The 20,205-nt window shown below is 61.7% G+C and overlaps 1 protein-coding gene across 1 annotated transcript; it reads right to left on the bottom strand.

Moving 5' to 3' along the window:
* Positions 1–72: 72 nt before the first annotated feature.
* SETD1A (SET domain containing 1A, histone lysine methyltransferase) lies at positions 73–16,520 on the bottom strand. The gene is given in 20 exon segments (XM_029057662.2): positions 73–1,577; positions 1,690–1,827; positions 1,972–2,091; positions 2,999–3,109; positions 3,271–3,443; positions 4,158–5,255; positions 6,011–6,367; positions 7,409–7,499; positions 8,748–8,908; positions 9,005–9,092; positions 9,249–9,425; positions 9,680–10,432; positions 10,594–11,073; positions 11,075–11,495; positions 11,822–12,048; positions 12,291–12,406; positions 12,773–13,043; positions 13,972–14,070; positions 14,947–15,099; positions 16,436–16,520. Coding segments are annotated over 19 exon segments (5,193 nt in total). The 5' UTR covers positions 15,085–15,099; positions 16,436–16,520; the 3' UTR covers positions 73–1,403.
* Between the last annotated feature and the right edge of the window lie 3,685 nt (positions 16,521–20,205).

Raw genomic sequence — 20,205 nt, forward strand, 5'->3', positions numbered from 1 at the left:
CCTCCCCAGCCCCTGCTGTTTTCTCTCTCGCTCCCAGCCCGCTCTCTGAGGAGGAAAAAGCACAGGCTCGACTCTTTTGTACAATAAAAGTTTAATGACAATTATAAAAATGTGGCAACGGGCCCAAGGCGTCCACGCTATTAACATATATACAGTCCAAGCAAACAGGGGATGGGGTGGGGTAGGGGGTGGGGGGGAATGGGCGACCAGACGGGGTCCTCTGCCTCCTCCCTGCCCTCCGGGGCCCAAGATGGTTCTGTGAGAAGCCTGGGGCGGGAGGGTGATGAAGCTGAGGGCAGAGCAGAATGGGTCCCTCTGGCCCCAGACCCGCAGAAACCACCAGGCTGGAGGGGAGCGAGGTGGGGGATCAACTCGGAAGCGGGGCCGGGGGGGGGAGGGGGGGGCGCCAAAAGGGACGAATGCTGCTACAGGTTCCCATCTGAGATATTAGACGACCTTCCGGCTTCGGGGAGGAGCTGATCTGAACGCCAGGATCAGGGAACCCTCGGTCGGGGGCCTAGCCCACCCCCGTCTTTCGCCGGGAGCCAGGGGCCGGGGCCCGCAGGCCAGGCTACAGACGGGACAGCCCGTTTCCCCGGCGCGGGAGGACCCCGTGGCTTCCCGGCTCCCGGATGGGGAAGGAGGAGACCGTGGCTCTGTCCACCTCAGACTTCCCCTCCGACTGGTGAAGGCAGAGAGGGAAGGAAGAAGGGAGAAAAGGGGTGCGGAAGGGAACAACGTAAAGGGGGGGGGGGCGGGAGGGAAACGCCCCCCCGCCCCCAAGAACATCTGTACAGGCCGGCACCCCAGGTTTCCACAGGAAACAGCCGCTCACGGCTACAAAAACATTTACAGCTTCTTCTCCGCAAAGAAAAAAAAAATGGGCGGGGGAGGAGGCAGAACCCTGCCTGTCAGAGATCAGGAGCAGACCCGGATGGACAGGTCCCTCTCGCTCCCTCCAACCCCCAGGACTTTGGGGCGGGAGGGGGGGGAAGGGACGATCTCGTCCCCTCTGGAGGGGGAGGAAACAATGGCTCCTGCTCGCTTTGGGTGTCTAGCCCCGACACCCCCTCTTCCTTCCATGTTCCGAAACATGGGGTGTCTTTCCCTCCCTCCCCTCCCCTGAGAAACCCTGCTGGGGGGCGGAGGGTGGGGCGGGGAGGGGTCCCCGGCAATCCCAGGAAGTCGGAGCTGAGCACCTAAGGCCGCCAGGTGGGGGGCAGGGAACGGAGTCCCTTGGGGGAAGGGGAGGGAGGCCCTCGGCGCCTAACGGAGGTCCGACCCCTTGAGCCAGAGACCCCAGTGGTTTAATGCCAAGTGCTCTTTCCCTCGCCGCCGTGGGGGAATAAATAGGGGGAGGGGGCGGGAGGGGGGAGGAGGGGGGCGGGTTGGCCCCCAGGCTCTCAGTTGAGGGAGCCCCGGCAGCTCTCGGTGCCACACAGACAGGGGATCTTGTTGTCCTCCAAGGGGAACTTGTAGTCGTAGGTGATCTCCTCGTCCACCCCGATCGGCTGCTTCGAATAGATGACGATCTTTTTCTGGGCCTCGATGGTGATCACCTTGGCGTAACAGTTGGGCTGCGGGGGATTTCGGTTTAGGGACGGATCCTCTGCCCGGCCGCCCTCCCCGCCCCCGCCGCCCCCGCCCCCCTCGCTCCAGGCCTCCGGGAGCAGGGAGGGCTGCCCGTACCGTGCAGCAGTGGTTGATGAACCGCGCCAGGTTCCCGCACTTGGTGGCGTCGATGATGGTGTCGTGATCCACGCGGAACAGGTAGCTGCTGCCGATGCCCTCCTCCACGTAGCGCTTCTCCCGCATGTCGGCCACCATCTGCGGAGGGAGGGAAGACGGAGTCAGCAGGATGGGGATGGGGAGGGGTCCCCCACCCCGGCCCGGACTGGAGAGGGCGGAGACCCCGCCCTCCCCGCCTCCCAGGCCCGGAGCGGCCGCGGGCCCGCCGGGAGATGGCCTCACCTGGCGGATGTTCTGCCCCACGTATTCGATGACCATCTCGTCGGCGGCGATAGGCTCCATGGCAAAGAGGCCCCACTCGTGGATCCGGCTCCGCCCGAACCGCAGCTTCTTCTTCCGGAACTGGGGTGGGAGGAAGTAGGGAGGAGGGAAGACCCTGGCTCCTTTCTCCCGGCCTCCCGAAACTCCGCTCAGAGCTGCCCTTGCGGTCACGGCTGAGGGGCCCTTCTCAGACCTCATTCCTCCACACCCACCCATCCCCCTGGGGCCTCGCCCACTCACAGTTTTAGCTTTTCCCGCCGCGGCTGGAAGGCCCATCTCCTCCAAGAGGCCTTCCCTAAGCCCTCCTTTCCTCCTCTTCCGCTCCCTTCTGCGTCGCCCTGACTTGCTCCTTTTATTCATCCCCCCTCCCAGCCCCACAGCACTTAGGTCTTTATCTGTCATTTAGTTACTTATAATCATTCATTCAATCGTACGTATTGAGCGCTTACTGTGTGCCGAGCACTGTACCATGTGCTTGGAAAGACTGTCAGCTCATTGCGGACAGGGAATATGTCTGTAACAGTACTGTACTCTCCCAAGTACTTAGTAAAGTGCTCTCCACACAGTAACCGCTTAATAAATGATGGAATGAACGTACATATCCGTAACTTATAAACGTATATTAACGTCTGTCTCTTCCCTCTAGTAAGCTTGTTCTGAGCAAGGACTGTGTCTACTTATTGCTAGACTGTACTCTCCCAAGTGCTTAGTACAGTGCTCGGCACCACAGTAAGCGCTCAATAAATACGCCCGAATGAATCACGGAATACGATTGAATCGACGAACCCTCCAGCGCTTAGAAGGGTGCGCTCGGCACATAATCGGCGCTTAACAAATACCATCATCATCACAACGCTCGGCCTCCCTACCTGACCGTGACCTGGCCACGGGGGAGCCTGAGCCTTCCGACCCTCCTTCCCTGCTCGGGGAGCTCCGCCCCGTTCCCCGGCCCCCTCCCACCCCGGCCCCCGCCGGGGGTCCGAGCTACCTTGAGCTGGTTGAGCTTGAGCAGATCGCTATCCATGATGGCGGACGTACCGATGGCGCTCAGCAGACGCCGCTGCTCTGAGCGCCTCTCGGACAGCACCCGGTTAGTCCCCTGGGGAGGGATGGACGCGTGAGGGTAAGACGCCCGGACCCGGGATGGATCAGAAACCGCCCCCAGCACATACACCCCTTCCACTGCCGGAGGACACGCCTGAACGGGAGCCGCTCCGGCGGAGAGGCGGGGGGAGCCGAGCGGGCTCTGCCAAGGCTCACCTGGGTGTCCACGCCCTCGAGCTGGCGGGCCGAGACGGGGCAGACGTCCAGGTACTTGTCCTTCTCGTTCTTGCTGATGGGGTAATAGCCCTCGCTCCGCGCCGAGCCCGTCTGGTGCTCCCGGGGCCCGTCCGGGGCCCTCCGCTTCCGCTTGGGCGTGCTCAGGTTGGTGAGTGGAGGGAGGACGGTCAAGGAAAAGAAGAGGGCCCTAGCCGGACAGACCCGCCGGCCTCCGCTGGGGTCCGGGGGACCAGGGGTCTCGCTTTTTAGACCCACCTACCCTCTCTCACCCGAGTCCCCCACCACCCCGTCCAAGAAGACGGATCCACACAGACACGAGTGTCCACATCCCAGCCCGCTGCGATTCGGCTGGAGAGGAGGGACCGGGCCCTTGAAAAGGACGAGGAGAGGGGCTGGGAGATAGTACGGCCTCGTGGATAGGGTGTGCAACTGGGAGTCGGGGGACCTGGGCTCTAATCCCGGTTCTGCCCCACTGACCGCTGTGTGACTCTGGGCAAGTGGCTTCACTTCTCCGCGCCTCCATTACCTCATCCGTAAAAGGGCGGACTAAGACCCTGAGCCTCACTAGAGACGGGGGCTGTGTCCAAGCTGATCAGCTTGGATCTACCCACGGGACTTAACACAGTGCCTGGCAAACAGTAAGGGCTTAACCGAGACCATTTAAAAAAATAAAGAAAAAAGGACGGGAGAAGAAAGACGAAAGGGAGAAAAATGACCCGTGCAGAGAGGGAAATACCGGAGAGGGGTGAGATCGCCTCGCCTAGAGAGAGGGCGGGAAGGAGAGCGCGCGACTTTCAGAACCCCCCGGACGGCGTCGAGTGAGCGGGTCGGCCAGCGGCCCCGAGGGCCTGGGCGGCGGAGGATATTGGTGTGGTGGACCCAGTGGGTGTCGTTGAGCCAGTCGGTCCCGCTGTCCTGCTGCAGCAGCCGCTCGTAGGTGAGGCGCAGGTAGCCCATGTCCTCGGCGTCCAGCCCCGAGTTCCAGATGTCGTACAGGATGGTCATCTGCTCGAACTCGCTGCGGGCCTCGTAGCTGGGGGGCGGCGGAGGCGGCGGGGGAGGGGGCCCGGAGGGTCTCCGGCGGCGGGCGTGGGAGCGCAGGCTCCGGCGGCGCAGGGCCCCTTCCCCGTCACTGCTGCTGCTGCTCTCCGACGACTCCGACTCCTCTTCCTCCTCCTCCTCCTCTTCTTCCTCCTGCTCCCGCTCCTCCGCCCCGGCCACCACCACCTCGGGGGCCTCCAGGACCTCGTCCACTGGAGAGCTGAAGATGGCGGTGGCCAAGGCGGGGCTGGGCACGGGGTCCGGGGTCCGGGCCGCCGGAGGCGTGGGCCGGAGGGCGAGGGCGTAGTTGTGCTCCAGGAGGACGGAGTGAAGCTGCGGGGCGGGCGGCCCCGGCCTCTCCGCCTCCCCTGAGGTCTCCACGGGCTGAGAGTCGTCGCCCGGCGCCACGGGGGCGGCGGCGACCGTTCCCCTTCGTGCCGGGGCGGGGACGGCGGGGGTCAGGGCCAAGTCTGCCAGGACAGTGAGGTCCACCTCGGCGCCGGACCCGCCGTCGTCGTCATCCTCCGCCGGGCGCCACTTGCCCCTGGCCCGGGGCCCCCGGGGCCCGTCGTCCGGCCAGCTCTTGACCAGGGAGGCGTGATCCAGGGGCAGGTTGCGGATGGTCCTCTCCCCGCCCCGAGGGGCTTTCCGAGGGAGGGAGCTCAGGGTCTTGACTGGGGGCGGGGGAGCAGGGGGAGCCTCCCGGACCAGCGGCTCTTCCGAGGCCGAGAAGGAGATTGTTTTCCGGCGCTTCTTGGGTGGGGGGAGGAGCGGGATGGGCGAGGAAGGCCGCTCCTCCGGGCGGGGGGCCGGGGCGGGGGCCGGGGCCGGGGCCGGGGCCGGGACGGGGCAGGTTGGAGGGGCGGCTGGTTTCTGCTCTGGGAGGAGCTGGGGGGTCTCAGGAGGGGGTTCCTCGGTGGGTCCTACAAAAGAGAGGGAAAGAGTGAGAGGCGTCAGACTCCCAAGACCCCATCAAAGAGGACTGCGTCCAATCTGATTATCTTACATTTTAGTTCAGTGTCTGGCACACAGTAAGTGCTTAGCAAATATCATTTTAAAAAAAAACACCAAAATGTGGCTATTGCTACTCTTTTCTCCTCGGCCGGAAGACAGTTGTCCATCGATCATGCTTCCAGCCCCGCCTCCCTCTTCCCTTCGGGGCAGAGGATAGGCCATCCCCAAGGAGCCACGCTGTCCGGAAACAGCACCTCACGTACGTCCCCCACAAATCACGTCTCCCTCCAAAGTGAGAGGACGCAGCCCTCTTAACGCAGGACTCCCTCTTAACGCAGGACTCCCTCTTGTCATCCACACCCATTTCTCGTAACACCTGGAAACGGCCCTCCTGGCCAGAGTCAGGCCACTGATCGAGCCTCTGTGTCAGAACGCTCCCCCGTGCCTCCCCGTGGGCCGGGGAAACCACCCCACGTGTGCCCACCCCGGCACCCCCTTCCCGCCCATCAGCTCGGCTCCCTCTCCCGCTGGTTCAGTCGGGCGGAGGGGCGGGTGTCTTGCGCTTCTGTTGGACTTACCGAGTCGTGCTCAATAAACATCCCCACCACCACCCCGGCAACGACGAACACACACTCGGCGTCAGCCAGGTAACCCCTAACCGTGGCTCAAATTCGCCAACCTCCATCCGCACCGCTGCCCATCCCCCCGAAGCCCTCCGACCTACCCGGAGGCTTCGGCGGGGTCTTCTCCGGCTCAGCCACGAGGGCGTCAGGGGCCACTGTGGCTTTCTCCGGCTCCGGCACCTCCTCCTCCTTCGGGACCGAGGCAACCGGTGGGGCTTCCCGGGGAGGCGATAGAGCTGACGGCTCCACCGTCACCTCCTCCTCCTCCTCTTCCTCTTCCTCCTCATCTTCGGAGGACGAGGAGGAAGAGGAGGATGAAGATGAAGAGGAGGAAGTGGTCGAGGCTGATGAGGATGAGCTGGAGGAGCTGCTGCTTTCAGAGTCTGAGGTGCTGTCACTTTCACCCTCTGACTCGGCATACAGAGAGAACTTGGAAGAATCCGTCTCTTCATCTTCACCTGCAGATTCGCATGGGGAGGAGAGAAGACCATCAGGACGCTTGCAGTGCCGATGCTCTAATAATAATAATGATAATAGTGGTAGCAACTGTGGTATTTATTAAGCACTTACTATGGGGTGGATACAAGCAAATCAGGTTGGACAGAGACTCTGTCCCAATGGGGCTCACGGTCTCAATCCCCGTTTTACAGAAGAGGGAACTGAGGCCCAGAGAAGTGACCTGTGCCAAGGTCACAGAGCAGACAAGTGGCAGAGCCGGGTTTAGAACCCGTGACCTTCCGACTCCCAGGCTCATGCTCTACCCACTAGCCAATGCTGCTTCCCTAAGCAGCAAGACTAGGCAGGATTGGGAAAACAACTTTCCTTTGGCTGAGGGGAAGAGAGTAGCAATAGCCACATTTTTTTTAAATGGTACTTATTAAGCCCTTACTACGTACCAGGCCCTGTACTAAGCGCTGAAGTACATGCAAACTGATCAGGTGGGACACAGTCGACGTCCCACAAAGGGCTCACAGTCTTAATCCTCCTTTTACAGATGGGGTAACTGAGGTCCAGGGAACCGAAGTGACCTGCCCCAAGTCACACAGCAGACAAGTGGCAGACCCAGGATTAGAACCCGAGTCCTCCGACTCCTAGGCTCGTGCTCATTCCCCTCAGCACTGTGCTCGTTTGTATATATTTTTATTATCCTACTTATTGTTAATGAGGTGTACATCCCCTTCATTCTATCATGATTATGTTGTCTTGTTTTTATTCGTCTGTCTCCCCCCGATGAGACTGCGAGCCCGTCGTTGGGCAGGGACGGTCTCTATCTGTTGCCGAATTGTACATTCCAAGCGCCTAGTACACTGCTCTGCACATAGTAAGCGCTCAATAAATACTACTGAATGAATGAATTCCACTAAACCACGCCGCTTCTCATGTAACCAAGTGGCAGCTGGCTCTGAGGAGAGTTGTGAGCGCTGGGCCGTACACTGCAGAAACCCACCCTCTGCAACCAACTCGCCGCTAATTCAGGGGGTGCAGAGCCCCTAACTCACCATCGGACACCGCCGCCTTCTTCTTACTGGTTGCCATATCCTCAGCCCGCTCATCTTCATCCTCTTCGTTCTCATCTTCTTCATCTTCCTCCTCCTCGGGGAATAAAGGAGAGAGGCCCGTTATCTTTCGATGGGACTGACGGGGTGCGTATTAAGCGGTGAGCCCCTGCTCCGGGAAGCTGGGGAGAGTCCGGCAGTGGTTTAAGGGGGAAACTGAGCTGCAGATAACGAACGCCAGAGGAACCCGTCAATAGTGGTAGCTGAAGTAGAAATGGGCTGTACTACAGCCCCGGGCTGGTATAATAGCCACAGCACTTATGTCCATATCTGTAACTGATTTCCTTATATTAATGTCTGTCTCCCTCTAGACTATAATAATAATGATGATGGTATTTGTTATGTGCTTACTATGTGCAAAGCACTGTTCCAAGCGCTGGGGGGATACAAGGTGATCAGGTTGTCCCCCGTGGGGCTCACATTTTTTAATCCCCATTTTTACAGATGAGGGAACCGAGGCCAGAGAATTTAAGTGACTTGCCCAAGGTCACGCAGCTGAAAAGCAGCAGAACGGGGATTAGAACCCATGACCTCTGACCCAAGCCCGGGCTCTTTTTCCACTGAGCCATGCTGCTTCTCTAAGATCACTGTGGGTGGGGAATGTGTCTGTTTACAGTCATACTGTACTCTCCCAAGCGCTCAGTACAGTGCTTTGCACACGGCAAGCACTCGATAAATACAACTGAATGAATAAATGAATGAGTGAATACCGGAGAGCAGGGACGGCATGATCCCTGCCCTCAGGGAGCTTATCCCAATGAAGCTCAAGTAAACTCTCAGTCTCAGTTCTGAGACATCTGAAGCAGCGTGGCTCGGAGGCAAGAGCCCGGGCTCGGGAGTCAGAGGTCGTGGGTTCTAATCCCGGCTCCACCACTTCTCTGCCGTGTGACTCTGGGCAAGCCACTTCACTTTCCCGTGGCTCAGTTACCTCATCGGTAAAATGGGGATTAAGACGATGAGTCCCATGTGGGACAACTTGATTACCTTCTATCTGCCCCAGCGCTTAAAACGGTGCTTGGCACCTAGTAAGCGCTCAAACATATGCCATCACCATCACCATCCTCTGGGAAGGAGGATGAGAAGGGACAAGGGGCGGGGCGCCATCAAGTAGAACGGGGAAACAGCGCAGGCAGCTCGGGAGAGGACGGGATAGGCAGAGGGCTGAGAGGCGGCTAGGCGTGGGACGGGACAGGAAGGGGCGAGACGAAACAACCCGGCACGATTCATTCTTACAGGGGGTTGGGGAGGGACCGCCACAGAGAAAGCCTGGTTCCCCGCTCACCTTTTCGGAGGATGACTCCTGAGACGCCTCCTCTCCCTCGCTGTCCAGAGCAAAAGCTTTCCGGTGCTTGCCCGGGGCCTTGCCTCGCTCTTCATCGCGCTTTGGTGCCTTGACCCCCGGGCGGCCCAGCTCTCCGACGACCTCCTTGTCTCGTTCCGGGTCTAGGGGCAAAAGTGGGTTACGGGGGGGGGGGGGCGGGAGGTCCTCGTCCGTCCCCACCCCCATCCCTCCGCACCGGCCCCGGCCCGGGAGCTTACCGTCCTCATCCTCCTCGGCCGGGGTGGAGGGCCGGGGTCGCTTTTCCTCGCTGGCCTCGGAAAGTTCCGACGGCTCTTTCCGCTTGACCTGTGGCCGGGAGGGGACGGGTCAGCACGACGCCCCGGCGACACCTGAGGCCCCGCGCCCCGCCCGGCCCATCCCCGAGGTGGGACCCTCACTCTCGCCCCCTCGGCCCGTCCGCCCCCCGACCCGATGAGCTCCGAGCATCCTTGGCCTCGCTACCTTGAAAGAGGGCAGACGCAGGGCTCCCCGCAAGCCGGTCCCAAAGCCGAAACCCTCCAGGCCCATGGCGCCTCCGCTCTTGGCCCAGTCCACCAGGGAGAGCAGCCCCGGCTCCTTCAGCTTGGTCTTCTCCTTCTCCTCCTCCTTGGCCTGCTGTTTGGCCGCGTTCTGGAAAGGCTGCGGGGACCACCAAGCCGGCTGAACGTCGGGAAGCCCACCGCTCCGCCTCCTCGGTCCCCGCCTCTCGCCCCGGTCTAGGACTTTCTTCCCGAGGACCCCCGAATCTGGCTTCCTGCTTCGGCGCCCCGGCCCAGCTCATCTCCCTTCCATCTCCCGTCTGGCCCGGCTCCGGGCCCTCCCCCGCCTCTCTTCTCCAGTTGGCTCCGCCTTCCCGGAACCTTCCCGCCCGGCTCCCTTCGGCCCCCGCCCACCTTGGCCTTCTCCTCCTTGCTCTCCCACCACTGGTCGAAGGCGCCGAACGCCACGTTCTCCACCATCTTGCGGTTGAGGTCCCGCTGCATGATGCTCTTCATCTCCTGCACCAAGGTGGCCAGGACCCTGCCCACGGTGCCGGTGGGAGGGGGCGCCTTTCCTTCGGCAGGCTCGGTCCCCTCCCCGGGGGGTGCGCGCTCCTCCTCCCCCGAGACCGAGGAAGAGGCCAGGGGCTCGGCCAGCAGGGGCAGGGGGTAGGCCTCGCGGCCGTAGCCCCCCCGGCCCTCCGGTCCAGGGGCGTACAGGGCGTAGGGCAGAGCGTAGGCCACTTCTTGGGGCGGAGGGAAGGGCGGGAAGGGCTCCCCGAAACTCCCGCCGGGAGGGGCGGCGGCGGCCGCCGCCACCCCTTTACCCTGCCGCAGCTGATGCAGCCGGGTCAACATCTGAGTCTGCATCTGGAAGGACATGGGCATCCCGCCCCACTGAGCCCCCAGCCGATCCATCAGCTCCAAGGAGTTGACGAAGTCATAGATGTGCGGGGGCGGAGGAGGGGGCGGGGGGTATTCGGGAGGCAGGGGTCCTTCGGGTCGGGGCGGAAGGAGGTAGGCGGGCTGGTGGGGGTAGCCCAGGGGCAGGGGGGCCAGGAAGGGGGGCGGGGGCGGAGGCGGGGGTGGCGGCTGCTGCGGGGGCGACCCGCCCCCGTCGTCGTCGGAGATCTCCATGTCCTCGCCGGAGGAGTGCTGGGGGGACGCCTGGGGGGGCCGCGGAAGAGACGAGGGAGGTCAGGCCGGGAGGGCGAGTCGACGGAGGCAGGCGCTCGGGCCTCTCGTCCCCGCCGAGCTCCCGTCACCCGGCCTTCCCTCCCCCCCGTCCCCAGACACGAGCCCCCTCTCGCCCGCTCCCGCCGGCTCACCTGGTCCTGGCCGCCGTTGGCCTTGGGGGTCTCGCTGCCGGCCGCTCCCGGGTCGGCGCTCCCGGCGGGCACCACGTCCTCAAAGTTGGCAGGGGGCGGCGGCGGGGTACAGGGCCCGTGGGGCGGCCCCTGGGAGGCCTCGCCTCCGGCCTCCCTGACCCCCGCGGCCCCACCGGCCCCATGGTCCTCCTCTTCCGGGTCCAAGGCCAGGAAGGAGAATTTGGATCGCTGCTCCTTCAGCAGCATTTCAATGCGGGAGTCCAGGCTGCTGTGCTGTGCAAAGGGCACGCTCTCGTTGGTGATCTCGGGGGCCGGCGAGCCCGAGCGAGGCGGGGAGGCCGGGCGGGGGGAGCTCCTGGCTTCCTCCGGCTCGGGACTGGAGCCCCGGCCCCCGCCAGGTTCGGGAGGCTCCGGGGGCGGGGCTTCGGGGGCAGCGGCGGGCCTGTATTCCTGGTCGCTTGACCGGCCGGGCTCGGGGGGGCAGGTAGGAGGCGTAGGAGGCCGGGGGGAAGTGCTCCGCCGAGCTTTCGGGGAAGGGAGTCGCCGGGGGCTCCTCCCGGGGGGCCCGGCGGGGCGGGTAGGAGGCCAGGCGCTGATAGCGGCCGCTCCCTTCGAAGTACGTCGGGTAGTGGGAGTCTGAGCCGCGGTAATGGGAGGAGGACGAGGACGACGAGGACGAGGAGGACGAGGAGGACGAGGACGACGACGATGAGGTGGCGGAAGAGGGGGCGGCGGAAGAGGAAAAGTGGCGTCGGGAATAGGAATCCGGATAGCTGTTCTCCGAACGCCGAGACTTAAAGGAGGAGGACGACGACGAGGAGGTGGAGGAGGAGGTCGAGGAAGAGGTGGCGGTGGAAGAAGAGGAATCTGGGTGGAAGCTGGAGTAACCGGGAGTCCCTTGTCTGGGGAAGATGAGGAAAAGATGAGTGAAGAATAAACACGCCTTAACGGGCCCGGGGCCACGCCGGACCCAGGCATCCTCGTTCCCGGATCCCAGAGCTCCGGTCGGCTCAGAGCCTCCACAACAGGAGCCCTAGATTCCCGCTTCTCAGACGCCACACCCCCTCCCCGCACCCCCGGGCCCTCCTTCCCCGCCGGGCCACAAAACCGAACCAACCGAACAAAAACAAACGAAAAGACCCCTCAAAGCAGCTCAGGCTCTAGGTCCCAGGCCCTCTGCCCTCCCCCGCAGGTCAGTCTCGTCCCCAGATAACGCGCTTTTATGCACCTGCTGGAATAGGCAGAGTCTTGGGAATAGGGGGTGCTGCCCCGGGAAGTGTAGGGGGTGCCCTGGGAAGACTGAGGGGTGAACTGGCCATAGGAAGAGGGAGTGTCCTGCCGGCCACTGGAGTAGGCTGTGTCCTGGGAGCAGGGGGTGCCGTTGCCAGGGGTGACTGGCACTGCAGTGCCCGCTGGGTAGGTCGAATCAGACGAGGGGCGGCGGCGGGACTCCGTCTGAGAAGAAAGAGGAAACGTTAATGCCGTTACCCTTCTAGAACTCAGGCATCCGGGGCTCCTCCGCCCCACCGCGGGCCTTTCCCTTCATGCTCTTCCCAAAACGCAAGCCATCCACCCATCGGTTCTCGCATTCCCGGCCGCGCTTCACTTCGTCCTCAGATGCGAGCAGTGGGCCTCCCGGGTCCGGGCTCTGTCCCCTGGGAGGACGCCGACGGCCCGGGGCAAATCCAGCTCCTCACCGTCTCAGCTCCCGAGCCCTGGAACTTCTCGGTCAGGGCTTTGCCCCCGGTGGGCACCGTCTGGGGGGTGTAAGAGCCATTGACGATCAACTCGTAGTATTTCATCCGCTGCTGACCTGGGGTGGGGGGGGGGGGGGGAGGGATGGCGACACAAACACAAAGGAGTGGGGGGGGGGGGACGGGTTCACACAATGAGTGCTTACCACTGTGCTACGCGCTGGGGGCAGACCCTCCGATACAAGATGACACGACAACACAGGCAGAGGAGGCCACACGGTCAAAGGAGGTGAAAGGCAGCCGGAAGATTCCTCTCCCAACCCGCCAACCTCCTTCGCCCTGGCCTGTCTCCCCCTCCTGCCGCCCACCATTCGGGGGCTTCGTCACCCCCAGCCCTCTTCTTGGGGCAGCCGAGCTCCTCCCTTTCCCCCGGGCGTGTGCGTTTTTCCCCGGCGGGAGGGGGGAAGAGGAAGCGGGCGGCTGACCTTTAATGTCCAGCTGGGCGTGGATGATGTTGCCCATGACTGAGGTGTGGTGGAGATGTTTGACGGTTTCCTTGGCGCCCCGGGTGCTGGTGAAGAGGACGCGGGCCAGGCCCAGGTGCTTGCGGGTCCGGGGATGCAGCAGGATCTCCACCTCCTCCACCTCCCCGTACTTGCGGCACATGTCTTTCAGGAAAGTCTCCCGTATGTTGTCGTTAAGCCGGGCAAAGGTCACCTCCTTCAGCGGGATCTGACCGATGTAGAACTCGTCCAGCTGGGGGTGAGGGGTGGGGAGGGTAAGGAAGGAAGCGGGGGGCTGAGTCCGGGCTACAGGCTCCCTGCTCTTCCCAGCCGAGGAGAGACGGGGGAGACTGAGCCCCACAGAAACCACTGGAGCCAAATGAGACGGAACCACACAAGAGACTACCACGACGGGGAAGAGGCGGAAGGGGGATGCGTTCAACTACCGACCCGGGGGGTTGGCAGCGAACTAGAGGACAACTGTAGGTTATGTTAGAGACCCAGCCGAAGAGGGATGACTACACACAGGGAGTACGGATGATGCCACGATTCTGACCCGTCCCTTTCCTGAGTTCTCCCTGCCAAGAAGAGAACGAGAGAGAGAGCGCGAGAGAGAACGCGCGAGACAGAGACAGCCAAAGTGAGAGCACGAGAACGGACGAGAGGGCAAGCGTACGAGGTTCGACGGAAACCACGGAGAACGTTAAAGGCACTGGGGAGCAAGCATTCACCTGCCATAGCCCCCAAACCTGATCCCCACTATGGGGGGGGGGGGAACAACCCAAGCTGGGGAGAAACCTGATTGGGCCGTGAGGAAGCGGGGACCCTTGGCTTTCACTGCCCCAAAAGTGGAGATCTGAGAGACAAGAAAGAGCTGTTCCTTTCCTCAAACCCAGCCACAAAACCACCGGATTCCATGAGCCGGGGCCCGGGGGCTCAGGGGCCCCCTTCCCGACGGTCGCCAGTCCCCTCTCCCCTTGACTAAGGATGATTCCTCCTCCTGCCCCAAGTGCCAGGACCAGTCAGGAGCTGAGCTTGGGGCAATCCTCCTTTGGGGATCCTTCCCATCACTTGTTACATGGCCCCAGGGCCCTGTCTTTACCACTCCTCCTGTGACCCGCCCCCGCCGGGACATGACCTCTCAGAAAGAAAGAGAGAGATGCCGTGTAAAACCTTCTTACCTTAAACTTGGGCACTGGGAAGGAAAGGTCCCTGTTTTTGGACCAGATGACTCGGTGACGGGGGTCTCGGAGGTCCCCGACCGGTGTATATCCTGCATCCTGGAAGAAGGAAACAAAGGAAAATATTCCGAATCAAACGGGCGTCTTTACTGAGCGCTTCCTGGGGGCATGGCGCTATACTAAGTGCTTGGGAGAGGACAGTACAACAGAGGTGATAAACGTGTTCCCCGCCCAACAAAGAGCTTACAGTCCAGAAGGGGAGACGGGCATTTAAATAAATAACGGATAGAACGTGAGTGCTGTAGACTTGAAGGAGGGGTGAATAGAGAGTAATCATAATAAAAATAATGATGGTATTTGTTCAGCGCTTACTCTGTGCCAAGCACTGTTCTAAGCGCTGGGGGAGATATAAGGTCATCAGGTGGTCCCACGTGGGACTCACAGTCTTAATCCCCATTTTACAGATGAGGTGACTGAGGGACAGAGAAGTTAAGTGACTTGCCCAAAGTCACACAGACGACAAGTAATGGAGCCGGGATTAGAACCCACGCCCTCTGACTCCCAAGCCCGGGCTCTTTCCACCGAGCCTCGCTGCTTCTCTACAAATCCAGCTGGTAGAAATCCAAGTGCACAGAAGGGAGAGGGAGTAAAGACGACAGAGAGAAAAAGTCCCCAGGCCACCTGGGTTCGGGGAGGCAGATCAGTACACCGAAGCACAGGAAATCGGGATTTGGGGAAAAGGGGGTGCTCGGAGGCCGGGAGGCCCGGATCCCGCCAAATCTTGGGAGAGGACGCACGGGGTCTCGGCGCGCAGTTGCGGGACAGGATTTTCCCGGACTCTGGGACGGAAGACGAGATGTGCGGTGGGGAGAGGTAGGGGAGGGAGAAGGGGGCGGATATCCGCGGGCTGGGAGAGAAGGGTTGGGATGAGGGAGGGGTCTGCCGGACGGTCGTCGCGAATCCCGGGGCGCTCACGTTGACGCTGAAGTGGACCCCGTCGTAGCGGTACACTTTCTGGGGGGCCCGGCGCAGGGCGGGGTCTACGATGAGCTTGTAGTTGCGCCACTGGAAGTTCGGGGGCTTCTGCCCGTCTCCCCCACCTTCCTGATCCATCCTGGCTCATTTACACTGCAAGGAAAGGGAGGGGAGGGCGAAGCTCCGGCGAGTCCGGCGGAGAGGGACGAGTCCTCCTCCCCCGTCAGCGCCGTCCCGGTCACCTTCGCCTCTCCGGGAGAGCCCGAGGACGACCCCCCCCCGGCCCCGGTCCCGCCTCGGCCTCCTCCTCCCGACCGGCGTCTGGTCCGGGGGCCCCGGGGCTCTCTTCTCCCTCCCGTCCTTACTTTCCCGCCGTGCCCTCGGATCCCTCCTCCCTCCGCGCCCCGGTGCACTTGACCTCCCCTCGGGGTCGGGGGGGCTTCCCTCCACCGGCTGCGGACGACTGGGCCTTCCCAGGGGCCCCGAGGCCCCTTCTCGCGGCGCGGCGGGTCTTTCCCCTCCTCGACATCCCCTTCCCCCCACGACGACGGCCTGGGGACCCTCACAACCCCTTCCCATCACAGTGTGGGACAACCCTGCCCCTCCCCCCGCCCACGTGTGCAAACACACACACACACACACACACACACACACACACTTTCCTCACAGTCCGATCCGTCTCCCCAACTTCCCTCACTCCCAACCCCTCGCCCCTGCCCCCCAACTTCCCTCAGAGCCCGGCCCCTCTCCCCTGCTCCCAGTTTCCCTCACAGCCCGACCCCCTGCTCCACAACTTTCCTCACAACCCTCTCTCCTGCCCCCCAACTTCCCTCACAAGCCTCACAACCCTCCCCGCCTGCCCTGCCAACTTTCCTCAGCCGGTCCCTCCTCTCTGCTCCCCAATTTTCCTCACAGCCCCACCTCCCTGCCCCCCAACTTTCCTCACAGCCCTCCCCCTTGCCCCCCAACTTTGCTCACAGCCCTCCCTCCTGTCCCCCAACTTTCCTCACAGCCCTCCCCCCTGCCCCCCCACTTCCCTCACAGCCCGGCCCCTCTCCCCTGCTCCCAGTTTCCCTCCCAGCCCCACCCCCAGCCCCCCAACTTTCCTCACAACCCTCCCCGCCTGCCCTGCCAACTTTCCTCAGCCGGTCCCTCCTCTCTGCCCCCCGACTTTCCTCCCAGCCCTCCCTCCTGCCCCCCGACTTTCCTCCCAGCCCCACCCCCCCGCCCCCCGACTTTCCACCCAGCCCTCCCACCCGGCCCCCCCCAACTTTGCTGGGAGCCGGGCCCCTCCCCCCGCGCCCCCCGGTCCCGCCCCCTTCCCGCCTCGCCGGCGGCCTCCGGGCCGGGGCCTTGTCCCGCCGCCTTGTCCCGGCCGCCGAATCTGTCCGGGAGCGGGGAGGCGCCTGCGGGGGAGGCCGGAAGAGCCGCGCCACCCCCTCGGCCCGGCCCCGGCCGCGGCCCGCGCCGCTCCCTCTCACTCACCCACCCGCGGACGGAGGGCCGGAAAGAAAGAGGGAGGGCGAGCGTCTTCCCCGTCCCCGCGGCCCCTCGGCGGCGCCTCCCGGGACGAGCCCCGGCCCCGCGGCGGCGCCCCCCGCCCCCCCCCCGCCGCCCCGGCGCGCGCCCCCGACCCGCCGCCACCTGCGCCAGCCCCGACCGGAGCCCCCGCCGCCGCCGCACTTTCGACACGGCGACGGCCGGAAAACCCCAAGGCGGCCGCCGCGCCCGCGCCGCCCCCGCCGCCGCTCCGGGGGCGTCGGGGGCGGCGGGGGGAGGGCCGGAGGCCCGCCGCGCCCCCCGGGGAACGGGCCGCGCCGCCGCGCCCCCCTGAAGCCCGGCCGGGGCCCGGGGCGAATCTGCGGCCGCCGAAGCGTCGCCGCCTCCCCGAAGCCGAGGGGGCGGGGCCGCGGCCGCGGGGGAGGGGCGGCACCCGGACGGCCGCGCCGCGTTCGGCCGCCGCAGATTCGTCACGAATCGGCGGCGGCGAATCGGCGGCCGGCGGGCCGGGCCCCGCCTGGAGGGGGGGGGGGCCGAAGCTGCGCAGCCGCACATCGCGCCGCCCCGCGCAGCCGCAGAGCGCGCAGGTTCCCCCCTTCCCTCCCCCTGCGCAGCCGCAGAGCGCGCAAGTCCCCCCTCCCACTGCGCAGCCGCAGAGCGCGCAGGTTCCCCCACCTTCCCTCCCACTGCGCAGCCGCAGAGCGCGCAGGTTCCCCCCTTCCCTCCCACTGCGCAGCCGCAGAGCGCGCAGGTTCCCCCCCCTTCCCTCCCACTGCGCAGCCGCAGATCGGGCCTCGGCGCCCCCCGCCAAAAGCGGAGAGGAAATCTCCTCAGGCGACGCCTCCCCTCTGGTGATACTTATTGAGCGCTCTTTCTGGGCCAAACACCGTTCGCTGACATACCGTGGCTCAGTGGGAAGAGCCCGGGCTGGGGAGTCGGAGGTGGTGGGTTCGAATCCCGGCCCTGCCTCTTGTCAGCGGAGTGACTGGAGGCGAGTCGCTTCACTGGGCCTCAGTGACCTCATCTGGAAAATGGGGATGAAGACCGGGAGCCTCCCGTGGGACCACCGGATGACCCTGCCTCTCCCCCAGCGCTTAGACCAGTGCTCTGCACAGAGTAAGCGCTTAACAAATATCAACATTTTTGATATTTGTGGAAAGAGCCCAGGTTTGGAGGTCAGAGGTCGCGGGTTCTAATCCCGCCCCTGCCACTCGTCTGCTGGGTGACGGGGCCAGTCGCTTCTCTAGGCCTCAGTTCTCGCATCTGGAAAATGGGGATTTATGACTGTGAGCCCCACCTGGAATAACCTGATGACCTAGTAACCCCCCCCGCCCAGCGCTTAGAACAGTGCTTGGCACATAATAAGCGCCTAAATGCCACCATTAATTAATCAGGTGGGCCCACGTGGCCCATCTTCATACTGTATATGTTTTCATTACTCTATTTTGTTAATGAAATGTACATCGCCTTAATTCTGTTTATTTGCTGCTGTTTTCATGAGATGTTCATCCCCTAGATTCTATTTATTCCTATTTTTCTTGTCTGTCCGTCTCCCCCGATTAGACTGTGAGCCCGTCAAAGGGCAGGGACTGTCTCTATTACTGATTTGTCCATTCCAAGCGCTTAGTCCAGTGCTCTGCACAGAGTAAGCGCTCAATAAATGCTATTGAATGAATGAATGAATGAATCCCCATTTGACCGATGAGGGAACTGAGGCCCAGTGAAGTGACTTGCCCAAAGTCACACAGCTGACAAGTGGCGGATCCAGGATTAGAACTCATGACCACTGACTCCCAAGCCCGGGCTCTTTCCCCTAAGCCGTGCTGCTTCTCTGTGATCTCCATCATCATCAACATCGTAAAAATAATGGTTTTTGTTAAGCGCTCACTACGTGCCAAGCACCATTCTAAGCACTGGGGACATGTACAGAGTTATGGGGTTGTCCCACGTCCCAATCCCCCATTTTACAGATGGGGAACTGAGGCCCAGAGAAGTGAAGTGACTTCATTTATTCAATCGTATTTATTGAGCACTTACTGTGTGCAGAATGCGGTACTAAGCGCTTAGTACAGTTCAGCAACAGAGACAATCCCCACCCAACCAGACGCTCTAGAAGCGGGGAGACAGACAACAAAACAAGTAAACAGGCATCAATAGCATCAATATAAATTCATTCATTCAATCGTATTTATTGAGCGCTTACTGTGTGCAGAGCGCTGGACTAGGCGCTTGGAAAGTACAATTTGGCAACAGAGACGATCCCTGCCCAACAACGGGCTTCACAGTCTGGAAGAGGGAGACAGACAACAAAACAAGTAGACAGGCATCAATACCATCAAAATAGATAAATAGAATTATAGGTATGTACATATCATTAATAAATAGAATAATAAATATGTACACATATACCCTTGCCCAAATGTCACACAGCTGACAAGTGGCGGAGCTGGGTTTAGACCCCACAACTTCTGACTCCCAAGCCTGGGCTCGTTCCATTAAACCTTGCTGCTTCTAGACCATGAGCCCGTTGTTGGGTAGGGATTGTCTTTATTTGTGGCTGAATCGTACATTCTAAGCGCTTAGTGCAGTGCTCTGCACACAGCACTCAATAAATACGATTGAATAAATGAATGCGTCTCCTTCCTCGTTTGCCTTGGATAAATGTCAGGGATTTCTCCGAGTCGGGCATTCTTATCCCGGCTCCGGCACTTGTCAGCGGCGTGACTTTGGGCAAGTCACTTAACTTCTCTGTGCCTCGGTTACCTCATCTGGAAAATGGAGATGAAGAACGTGAGCCCCACTGGGGACAACCGGCTCAGTGGAAAGAGCATGGGCTTTGGAGTCAGGGCTCGTGAGTTCGAATCCCAGCTCTGCCACTTGTCGGCTGTGTGACTGTGGGCAAGTCACTTAACTTCTCTGTGCCTCAGTTCCCTCATCTGTAAAATGGGGATTAAGACTGTGAGCCCCACGTGGGACAACCTGATTCCCCTATGTCTACCCCAGCGCTTAGAACAGTGCTCGGCACATAGTAAGCACTTAACAAATACCAACATTATTATTATTATTATTACCTTGTATCTCCCCCAGCGCTTCGAGCAGCGCGTGGCGCATAGTAAGCGCTTAACGAATGCCATCGTTATTATTCTTGGTTCAACCCGAACTCGCCCCAAGTCCTAGAGGAGCGTGGAAACGAACCCACTGTTCGCTCACCGGAGTTTGGGCCTTTTCGTCCTTTGGGAGCGGCCCTGGGAAATCGGCACATCGGATGGTTCCAATGCCAATTGGAAAATGTGCGAGTCGGTGAATTCGCTCCTGAAGTAGAAGGGAATGGAGAATTGCATTTACAAGGAACCTGTCTCCCTACTCTGTTGTATTGTCCTCTCCCAAGCGCCTAGTAATAATAATAATGATTATGGTATTTGTTAATAATAATAGTAATGATGGTGTTTGTTAAGCGCTTACTATGTGACAGGCACTGTACTTAAGTGCTGGGGTGGATACAAGCAAATCGAGTTGGACACAGCCCCTGTCTCACATGGGGTTCACAGTCTTAATCCCCATTTTACAGATGAGGTCACTGAGGCCCAGAAAAATGAAGTGACTTGCCCAAGGCCACACAGCAACAAGTGGTGGAACCGGGATTAGAACCCATGACCTTCTGACTTCAAGACCCGGGCTCTATCCACTAGGCCATGCTGCTTCCTGCTTACCATGTGCTTAGCGCTTACTATGTGCCAGGCACTGTTCTAAGCGCTGGGG

This window comes from Ornithorhynchus anatinus, chromosome 2 (genome assembly GCF_004115215.2).
Source record: "Ornithorhynchus anatinus isolate Pmale09 chromosome 2, mOrnAna1.pri.v4, whole genome shotgun sequence".
Lineage (NCBI taxonomy): Eukaryota > Metazoa > Chordata > Mammalia > Monotremata > Ornithorhynchidae > Ornithorhynchus > Ornithorhynchus anatinus.